The sequence below is a fragment of the Olea europaea genome, chromosome 13 (genome assembly GCF_002742605.1).
Source record: "Olea europaea var. sylvestris chromosome 13, O_europaea_v1, whole genome shotgun sequence".
In the NCBI taxonomy this organism is placed as follows: Eukaryota; Viridiplantae; Streptophyta; class Magnoliopsida; order Lamiales; family Oleaceae; genus Olea; species Olea europaea.
The window spans coordinates 1,597,114-1,608,936 of NC_036249.1; the positions used below are offsets into that span (position 1 = coordinate 1,597,114).

The window sequence follows — 11,823 nt, forward strand, 5'->3', positions numbered from 1 at the left end:
ATGCGAACAGATAAAAATATAACCAAACATTCTGGACGATCAAAAAATAATAAAGACAGAGCGAAATACGTTCAAATAAAGTTCTTTATTACCAAACGTTCATTACAAGAATATAAAAGATACAAGTAAAATGGTGTGTTTGGAGTTTATAAGGGTTTGCAAAGCGACGCACCTTTTCAAGTTATAGAAGGAAACAATGATTGAAATTCTTTGGGAATCGCGAACCTTGCTGAAGACGTGAAGTGAATATGGCAAAATTCAATAATTATTATTAATTCTGCCATATTGGGGGGTAATTGTTGACACATAAAAATTCAGCCCAGATCGAACAGCCCATAGAGTAAAGCCCAATTGGAGGATCCCCAAATCAGATAGCCCAAAGAACGAAATCCAATTGAACGAATTAAGGTGAATGCCCAAATAAGGGGCCCAATAGTGCGGTAACGCCATCGCCCAAATTTGCAAGTCGCTCAGAATCTGAACGAATAGAGTGGCATACGGTCGCCCAGAGTCTCGCCCAAATCTTCAAGTCGCCCAAGGTATCAACAAACATAACGCATTATGATTATCAAGAAATGCAGTTATTGAGGCAGTTGCTAAAGTAACCTTATCACGTTCCACGACTCAAGGGGTTCAATCGAAAGCGGTTGAACGATGCAAGATAATGACAGCAGTTAAAAGGACAGTTTCATGACAAAATGGCCACTACAAAGAAAGTGGGTAGTTATAGGGCGATCAAGCAGTTTTTTAGAGCAGTTAATCACAAAGAGATCGCCTATGAAGTATAAAAGGGAGAAAGAACTTAGAAGCAAAAGACCGAATCCAAAACTCTCGAACAGAGAATATGTAATTTTCATTCCTTTAGCTTTTAGACTCAAACACTTCCTTTTCTGTAACTCGTGTGCTTGCGCTCCTTGGAGGCACGTTGTTTTCCGTTTCCAATTGTAAAGTTCATCGCCAATAAAAAGAACACCCCGTTTTGGGACTTTGTCTCAAGAGGTTTTGTCCCTTACACAATCGTCTGATCCTTTTTAATTGTTAGCGAATTAACACGCGCGAAACAGTCAGAACATCGAATACTATTGTAAATGACTCTACATCCTCTGTTAGTTTTGTGAGAGAGTGTTTCTGGAAGTTCAATTAAATTATATGGATTTTGATTATTGCAAGAATCTAATCCAAAAATGAAATATTGGTCCAACTTTTTTGGTCGGATTTTTATCTCCAAACTCATATTAATTAGCACATTTTTTTCCTGAATATGATTTATGTCCTGAAGTTTTCTTTAAGTAAAGAAATTATTTGCCCTCATATTTTTTTAATAAGCAAAAAATAAAAAATAAAAAAAAATACGAAGAATCATTTCTTTTCATGATTTAAAGTATGTTAACATAATTTTTAGATGAAAACCAACAATAATGACAATATTTATTATTGAAATGTTAAGAATAATAGTGTGATGAAAAAAGTTATAGACATAAATGTGATAATGAATAGTTTAAGGGCCTTTGATACAATTAATATTGTTGACCTCCAAGAATGGCCAAGAGGTGCTGGGTCCACACACGTCCACACAGACAAATTTCGATGTGTTAAAATTGCTTGTTCGATTAGGCAATGAAACTGAAAACAGGGGATAAGATTGCTTGTTCAATTAGGCGATGAAAAAATTGCTTGATCAATGAGACAGTGAAACTGAAAACAGAGGACAAGATTGCTTGTTCGATTAGGCGGTGAAATTGAACACAGAAGATACGCCTTCGACGCGTGACTAAATAGTTTGGACACCAGCTAAATTGATTGGAAAACGTGAAGATGCGCGAATATAATTTCTCTTTGAGATACTCGGAACAGTTGTACATGAATAGAAAAGAAAGGAAACGAATAAGAGATCCAATCACTCGAAATGTATGGAGTAGTGTTTATTTTTCTCTCCAAAATGTGCCCAAAATTAATATACTCTTTCCTTGTTCTTTTTTGGGTTTTCTTCCATTTCACTTTTTCTATATATGTGTTGTTTCTATTGTTCCACACATATCTCTTTTTCTTCCTCTTCTTTCATTCTTCCTAATGGGGGTATATATAAAGTTTGGGGAAGATGTGATGACCGTTGGATCCAAACCACGTGCTCTTACCTCTTTCTTCTACAAACACGTCCTTCTTACACATGCATTCATTACATTGACAAATGATCAACTGCCCTATATTTTTAGGCTGATATTCCTGACACAAGATAAAGTAGGCGTCTAATCAGTCTTTCACAAAAATATTCTTCAAGTCAGCAGATGTGGCAGCCTCCTCGTCTCTTAGAACTTCAGCCTCGTCTTTCAGAATCTCGACAGGTCGCAACCTTCTCGTTTTTTAGAGCCTCAGCAGGTCGCAACCTCCTCATCTTTTAGGACTTCAACCTCGTTTTTCAGAGTCTCTGCAGGTCGCAAATATGAGGATTTCGGCATGTATCTGGTTGAGTGGCACCTTGGCCTGAATAAGGACTTCGGCTTCTATAGCCATCATAACCTTGTAGCTTCGACTTTTCACATGTTTGGGTTAACTCTACTGATGACGTCAGTGGGACTTTCACGTGTTGCTTCTAATGATTAATTTAATATGGGGAGTAACAAATATATATTGAATTTATTAAAAAATATGGTGTAAATATAATAATCATTTTTAAATTTATGTTGTAAATGATATTTCATCTTCTCGATATAATTGCAAGACTAGGCATAATTTCCTCTGTAAAAAATCCGACGGCCTATGTGGCTCGATTGGCCCAGTATGGATGGTACCAAGCGTCATTTTTGGCCGTCAAAAATTGCAGGCTGGTTGAATATTTTACTACTCTGTAGCATGCACTAAAATATATAAATAGATTGGACTAAACGTGTGAAGATGTATTTTCGCACCTATTTTATTGGAATTAAAATTATATTTTTAATAAATTTTGAATAAAAAAATAAAAATCGATGAAGTATGTGTTGAAAAAGTTATGGAACCATGAATATGTGATTACTTCGTATCAGAAAGGTGATTTATAATTGCTGAGAATGCAAAAAACAATGATTTTGTAGGCTCACGTGATGGCAAGTGTTGGCCAAATGGTCTGGAAAATGACTCTTCATGGAACTGCATTTTAGCTTCTATCCAGACTGATTCTCCTTTGAATCACTTGGTGCCTGTTTGATGCCCATTAACTTATTTTATAATTTGTTACAAAATTATTTTTAACTATACATTCACACAATTAACACACTACACATATACCAAAAAAAATTTCTTATTTTTTAATCACATATTCTCCTAAAAATCACTATTCAAATTTTTTTCTCCAATAATGATTGTCAAATAAGCTCTTAGGATATGTTTGATTCACTTCCAATTCCATTGGAAATGGAAAATGTTTTCCATTTTTCACTTTTGTTGGTATTTGATAGGCATTTATTTCTTGGTAGTTGGAATTCCATTTTTGCTTCACACAGTGACCATCTCTTGCTTTTCATTGAATTTGTTTTCCCACTTTATAGGTGGGAAATGGAATTCCAGGTATTTATAATTTTTTTCCTTTTTTTTTTTTTGGCAATAGAAATAAAATTAAGAATTTTTGTAAAAAAATATTTCCCTTTAATTCCCAATTTTCATGTAAAACAAAGTCAAACGAACACCAAAAGATAAGATGATTTTTTTGAATTTTTTTTTTTTTTTTTTTTTTTTTTGTAATGAAAACAAATTTCATCCCCAATACTTGTAAAATCTATCTCTTTAACTGCCAATTTTTATGTAAAACAAAACCAAACAAAAACCAAAAAATATTTTTATTTTAACATTTTTCACGTGGAAAATTATACCAATCAAACAAAATAATTTACAATTTTCAGGAAAATAATTTATAGGCAATTCAATTCCCTGAAATTCGTTTTTTTCTACCCAAATTCCATCTTTGCAATCAAATGGATCTTAGTTATTTTCTAGATAAGCCCACTTTTCTAAGAGGCCTTCCAATCTTTAAAAATCAAACCAATCCAAAGGGGTAATTTTGTACCAGTTCGAAATTCAGGCCCAGCGACACCATAAACGGTCATGAGAACCAACCTAACTAATTGACATCTATTTAAATCCAACAGCTACCCTTTACCAGCACTACTTCACTTCATTATGAAACCCCCACAATTACGATTCTATAGGTTCGTTCGATAAAAAAAAATTAAAAAATCAAAAATTGTTTCTGAGATTTAAAAGCTGATTTTTAACACGTTGAATAACTTTTTGAAAAAATATTTTGTTTGAGTAGAAGATTTTACAAAGAAAATCAAATTAAAATAAATTTTTCAAAACGTTCTTCAACAAAAAGTAAAAACAAAAACATAAGTTTTGCCAAATGAACCGTGTGTATACTTATACCTTTTCAACAAGTTAAAGCTCTCGTTCTTCAACGATTAATTTCACGGTTGCGCTACATACACATTACAACTTACATAATGGGTTACCAACATATAATATGACAAGATTTAACCATTTTGCTACCTTATCATTATGTAAAATATTGTGTAAGTAGTTATGTACAATAATTATTTTCCTAAATTTTAACACATTTCTTGGTTCCCACAATTTTTTAACTACACATTTCATCAACTTTATCAAAATATATTAAAATTCTGATTCTAATCTCCACCCGTCTAAGTTCTTTTAAAACTAATTCAAAATACGACTTTAATATATGATAATCGATGATTTGCCCCATTCATGACTAACTTCGCTCGTCTTTCTTGTAGAATTTGGAATGAAAGCTATACTTAAAATTTTCAATATTTTTATGTCAACATCAACATGTAATGTACAAAACCTTGAGATATGCCCCTCTCTATTTTAGACAAAAATAATGGTCCAATTTTTAAAATAAAGACATGGTTCTTCCCTTTCTAGAGAAACATCTTCACATGAAATAATTGAATTACATAATTACATCTAATTATATATTAAAATAATATTCATTAAGTACATACAACTTGCGGACTTTGCTCAGGAAAACAATACTTAGATAGGACCCCCACTATTAATAAAATAAAAATTTTCCTTAAAGTTCCAAAAATCCAGTTCACATTTTGCCTCAATTCCTTTCGCCTATGGGTCCCACTGCCAATGTTATGAACAGGCTTCACGCGCCGCAACCATTGCCACTGTTCCGCCACCGTTCCGCCACCATCACCGTTGTTCCTCCACCAACTTACTTTCCCCAGTGCTAACTGTGATGTGGGTATAAATAAATTTCAATATTGGTCCTCGACCTATTGACCCAATAGCAATTGGGCCTTTAATCTTTAAAAAGTAGCAAGTAGTAGCAAAATTAGTCTTAAACTACGTAAGCATTCAAATATCATCAAGTCTCAATAAACTTATAAATAGTTTAATGTTTAAATTTGACTGTATCCAAACTTGGAATAAATTGTCATGTGATTCTCTCTAAAATTTGTTTTAACTTCTAATTATTAGGCATCAACCCAATTTTTTTTTTCTTTATCAAGATCCCGTGACGATTAAAGATGTGTGTGAACTACTTTTGTTATTGGACGCTAATTGTGCAAGTGTAATAAAATTATAAATATATACTTGCTACAATATAAAGATGAGTGACCATCCTGCCAACAAAATAATAGGCTAGATCCTATAATGCAATTTTCCAAAAATAATGGGGGTTTAGAGAGGATACCATTACCGTTGCGCTTTGTCAGGGGCCGTTACCGGAGCGTGATAAGCGCGTGATATGGACAGTGGTAACCGACTTTATACTTTAGCCGGGATTGTTGCCGGGAGTAAATATACCTGGCTTTGGACCACGATTTGACCGACTTTAAAACCCGGAACCACTGTGAATGCCACCCGAAAATCACCATCTCCGGCGGCGAAAATGTCATCGGTGACACTTTCCATGTACACTTCAGAAAATCTGGAGTTCTTTTTAACCTGATATATGCTCACTTCCTGATTAAACGAGAATGCCAAGCAGTGTAAAAGCCAAATTCTTCTTCCCATTTCTGCAAATCCTTTGAAGAATTCAGTTTCCGGGTACTCGCCGGAATTCACCATCTTTCTCTGGTGCAAATTCCCGGAAATTGAGAATTCCATTTTTGGGTGTACTATTTGAAGGTACTTGGAATTCAAGAATTTCCCAAACAGAGAATGTGGATTGTTCTTGAGGAAATGAAAAATACTTATTGATTTCAACTTCTTGAACTGCTCAAAGAAGAAAACTCTCCTTTGATAATCAGATTCCAGCAACGGCTGATCATTTTTTACTGAAAAATATGGATAATTGAATCCACTGAAAATTTCTTTGCACACAAAAGATTCGAAGGCGAAACCATTATGATTATGATCCCTTTCGTTGAAAGCAACTTCAGGATGTATTGCATTCGCTGCTGCTTCAATATCCCAATTCGCAGACTCCATTTCTCTAATCAAGAACTTCACAAAATTGCGTATAGATCTCAATGCATAGTGCAAGACAGTAATAAAATCTTTGGGATTAACGTCAGAAAACTTAACGTTGTCAAGAATCGAAAAAGATCCACTTGCATTGAGCTTCTTCTCAACTGACTTGTTTTTTTCAGTGATTGCTTGCAGTTCTTGCTGGAAAACAGAGATTTGGGCCTCCTTGTTTTCAATTTCAACCTGCATTTTCTTCATTGTAATCTCATATGTCTTCATAAGAGACTGCTGTTCTTGAATTTCTGCAAGCATGAGTGTCACATGGGGTGGTGAAGAATCAATTTTTTTCTTCACGAAATTGTGTTTAAGCTCTGAAAGTGTTTTTAACTCATCAACAACAGCTTGATCTGCAGATTGTATGGCTTCATTATCATACGGAAACTGGGCCATTTGGAGCTCAGCATAAGCTGCTTTGACTGCAGAAACGGTAGCAAAAAGCTTGGCAACAAAAGCTTCCATGGCGGCTCTATTCTTAGAATCTTCAATTTCTTCCTTGAAATCTTTCTCAAAATTTTCAGATTCACAGCATCTGAGTTTTTCTTGTGGTATGAGTAAGCAAAATCCAGGGTTTGAAGGATTTCTTGCAGATTTTTTCAGGTTAAAAATTTTCTGGAATTTTTTGGAAATCTTGCTTTCTGTTGGAGGTGGGCAGGGTCTAATTGAATCCATTGATCCGAAACTGGAAATTTTTTTACGATTATGAACTGAAGAGAGTGTTAGTGAAATGAATTTGGGGGAAAAGAGGAAGAAAAAAGGGGATTAAAATTGAAAAAATAAAAATGAAAAATAAAAAGAAAAGCAGAGACGCTGGTTTGACTCTAGTGGGTGATGTGTCGAAGGTGGACAGAGAGAGGAAGACATGAAGTAATAAAGGTTGGATTTAAAGCGCGGGAAAAAAGAAAGATAAAATGGTAAATATATTAGCTTGCTTGTTACAGTTAAAAAGTTAATTAAAATCGTCATTTTAACTGTCAAAAAATCAATTATCAAAATTTCTACCAAATAAGCACTATATTTACAATTGAAGATGTACAGATACATTAGAGTTAATTGTTCCAATGGTCACTGAATTTAGGTCCATATCTTTGATTGACCACTGAAATTTAAAATATCGAGTTTTGGTAATTGAATTTAGGTCCATATATTTGATTGCTCACTGAAATTTAAAATGTCGAGTTTTGACCACTAAACTTTAAAAATTTTCGAGCTTTGATCACTGAATTTAGGTTCATGTCTTCGATTACTCATTGAAATTTAAAATGCCAAGTTTTGACTACTGAACTTTGAAAATGTTGTACATTACTCACTGTATTTTAAAAAATATTATACATTACTCAGTGAACTTGAAAAATGTTGTACATTACTCACTGTAAACTCGATATTTTTCAAAATTCAACAGTTATACTAATGAGTAACGTACAGTACATTTCAAAGTTTTGGGGCCAAAAATCAACATTTTAAAATCCAGGGAGCAATCTAAGATATAAACCTAAATTCAGTGAACAATCGAAAACATTGACCTAAATTCAGTGATCAAAACTCGACTTTTTAAATTTCAGTGACCAATCAAAGACATAAACCTAAACTCAATGAGCAATCGAAAACATGGACATAAGTTCAATAACCAAAAATTTCAGTGGCCAATCAAATACATGAACCTAAATTCGGTAATCATTGAAACAATTAACTCGATATATTAGCATGCTTAATTAAGGAGAAATTTGAGACAAGTTTGATTTTGCTGTGACAAACTAGTCTTCGCACCCGCAATTCTTCTTCTAAATCAATTCTCTACCTTTTCCCTTGTATATGCACTCGTGGTTTTAAAGGTAACTCCAAATATTTGGTTTAATGTCACTCCAATCCAACATCAAAATTTGCACCATTTTAATATAAGTCCCTGTTTGATCCCCATTAAATTAAATTACATTACAATACATTTTTCTCTCTCTTATTTTCAACCACACAATCTTCCATAAAATAATATTATACGTAAATCGAAAACTTTTTCTTCTTTTTCAACCACTCATTTTTCTAAAAAATACTATACTCCCCATTTCCATTTGAACGTAATGGGGATCAAACAGGGGCTAAAATGGTACAAGTGAATAATGTTGTGGTAATTTAAAAAAAAGTACTTTGTGTCCTTTTTTCTTTTGGCACCAAATGATATTAATGGTATTCGTGTCATTTTTACACTATATATAAATTTTAATCCTTAATTAATTATTATTATTATTATTATTATTTGTAACAAACTTTAATATTGTAAACAATAATAATTGAGGAACGTTCAAATTCCAATATTACTATTATTATTATTATTATTATTATTATTATTATTATTATTATTATTATTATTATTATTATTATTAATTGAATATTTATGGGATGAATTTACGAATTTCGATAATTAAATTACAACACCAGGTCGACTTTGTCATATCATAATATCGGGATTCGAAATGTACCACGTTATTTTTTATAACATGATTTAATATTTTCTTACGTAGTTGTGGTATTTTTATTAATTGTACTACATTTTAAAAAACTATTAACGAATTTAGTATTTTCGAAAATGAAATTAATTATTTATGTAGTAGTAAAATAAATAAATAAATAATTTTTCAGCTATATAAATTGTAAAGAATGAAAAATGAAGAAAATGATTAAATACAATTCATTTGGTGCAACTTTTGGTGTAATGGGTTGAAAAAAAAAATTAATTTAGTGTAAAATAGTGCAAATTTTGGTTAACGTTGAAGATGGCCTTAGGTTTAATAGGGAAATGGAGCTTGAAAACAAAACAATGCATTTTATTCTATCCCAGGTTCCTCGGATATGTAATTCATATTTCTTTACAAATTATATTTTGCATTTAGATTTTTTTTTGGGTTTTTATCGATTAGGGTTTTACACATTATATATTTTGTACTTTGTAGCCATCTTCAAGCCTTACACAATGTTGTTCCATCTTGTTTGATGGATTATATCATTTTGTTCCATCTTGTATTTAATCCATCAGCTCTTATGTATGTTATGATACAATGTAATGGTATCGTCACTACTCACTCGACCGTAATTTTTTTTTTTTTTTTTTTTTTAGTTTTTGAAGTGTTTCAACATGGATTTAAATCATTTTGAATAAACAAATGACAAATACATATCAAATATCTTCATTAGAAATGATCAAGAAACATCTTATACCTACAAAGTCGTGGTTTGGCTAAGCTAAAAAGTTACTTATAAGTTTAGCTTTTTATTGGATTAAAATCAAACATTAAATTTAAAGTGACATTAATAACTACTACTCTCCCGTTCCATTTATATGGGTCGATTTTCCTTATTTTTCTTGTCTCAATTATATAATTTTGTTTCTTTATTGAGAATATTTTGCTTTGTTCATTTTATTTAATTTGTCTAATTATAATCAATTTTTTTTCATTTTTACAAATATAAATAATGGTGGACTAGGAAAGATTTTGGCAAAATTCTCTTTTTCAATAACTTTAAATATGATTTCTTAATACGTGTGGAAAAACAAAATCAGCCTATCTCTTGATAAACTTACTCAAATAGAGAGCCAAAATAATTACTCCATTTTGCCACCTTGATTGTCTTAACAATTAAGGACCATGATGCAATAGACTATGAATCCATGATTCTGTCTGATTTGTAAAATGATAAATAAGTACAAAGTTTCAAGTTTCCTTTTTAAAATAAAGAGGAATAAACTTAATTATTAGATAACCAGTTCATTAATTATGTTTATTATATTTTGGAACCGCGTGAGGAGAAATATTCGAGATGTAAATTAACAGTCAATCAAATACGGAGTACATGATGAGTTGGTGGGGGACAACTCATTACGATTCTAGAGTTCTTGGAACCATCACGTACTTTTAGACATTAAACTAAAAAAAATAGAGCCACCGCCTAAATAAGGAAAATTGAAGTTTAAATTATTTTTTATGTTACATAGCATTATCCTATATGAGTAATATGTAATGGAGAACAAAGTTTGGTGGCTATTATTTCCAAGAAATAATGATTTTTATGAGAATATACGATTGAAAAATAAGAAAAAGTTTTGAATTTACGTACAGTATATTTTATTGTGTGAATATGTGGTTGAAAATAAACATATAAAAAGACAAATAGTGACTTATAGGAACTTGTTTTTGGATAAGTCAAGTTTTATTCAACCGTTGAACTCTAATATATTGTGGTGAGAACGTTAAAGTATGTAAATATGATTTTTTGATAGATGCGAGGGTTTTTTCCGATTTGCTTAATCTGCATTTTGAATGCTTAACCTATTTTTAATAAGTCAAGCTAAACATGTTCTTGCCCTTTTTCGCACGAGTTATCGTTGTATTGTCTACACGGTCTACTTTAGCCATGACCTCATTTTTGTTATATTATTTCTATTACTATTTACATAAATATTTTATTATTTTGAGCATTCATAAATAGGCTTAGGCAAAAAATTGAAAAATCGATCAAATCAATCAAATCGAACCGACTTGAGTTGGTTCAACACAGGTAATTGGTTTGATTTGATTTTCTTTGAAACAAAACCATGGTGAGTCAGTTCAATTATGGTTTGGAGTCTCAAACTGTTAGTTAACCAAACCAATCCAACCCATTAATGTGTTCACCTTTTTTCTTAATTTAAAAAAAATCAAAATCAAAAGATAAATTCTAATTACATAACTATATCTCGATTCACTCCAATTTATGATATTGTTAGTAAGTAATAGTACTAAAAATTTATTTAATAAGCTTATTATGTTATACTTAGATTTATTTTTTTTATATTCAGGCAGTCAGACTACATAATATATAAAAAAAATTAAGTTTTTTGTTGATATGTCTATTAATTTGATTTTATTTGTTAGTCAATAGTTCTTATAATATAAAATTATTTGGTTATTTCAGTTAGTAGATTAAGTGCGCCTAAACCTCAAACAAATTTTTTTTAAAAAAAAATTTAATTTGGACTAAAAGTCTAAACCTAACCATTTGGTTGGTTTTGTTTGGTTTAAGAGTTAGAGTTAGTTGGTTTGGATTGAAATTTGTTCAAAATGACTCATTTGATTTTGATTTCGGGTTGGAGTCGAAATCGACCCAAACCAAACCACGCCTAGACCTACTCATAACACCTTTCGGGATCAAAACTACTTGTTTAAACAAATTAGATTGTACATACTATTTTATCGGAAACATATAATAGGATAAATATCTTGACTTTGATATCATGTAACGCTACCCATTAAAAATGTATTGAATTTTAAAATATTGTCCATTGCCATAGAATTGTTTATATTATAATCACTC

The 11,823-nt window shown here is 31.5% G+C and overlaps 1 protein-coding gene across 2 annotated transcripts; it reads right to left on the minus strand.

The window, feature by feature from the left end:
* Positions 1-4,832: 4,832 nt before the first annotated feature.
* Positions 4,833-7,340, minus strand: LOC111407214 (protein GRAVITROPIC IN THE LIGHT 1-like). Of its 2 annotated transcripts, none has more exons than XM_023036562.1 (2): positions 5,711-7,340; positions 4,833-5,240 (listed from the first exon to the last, which is right to left on the minus strand). In XM_023036562.1, exon 1 carries the CDS (start codon positions 7,150-7,152, stop codon positions 5,779-5,781), a length of 1,374 nt encoding a protein of 457 aa, XP_022892330.1. In that variant the 5' UTR covers positions 7,153-7,340; the 3' UTR covers positions 4,833-5,240; positions 5,711-5,778. The 2 variants fall into 2 exon arrangements, with proteins under 2 accessions (XP_022892330.1, XP_022892331.1); XM_023036563.1 differs by having other exon boundaries at positions 5,705-7,340.
* Between the last annotated feature and the right edge of the window lie 4,483 nt (positions 7,341-11,823).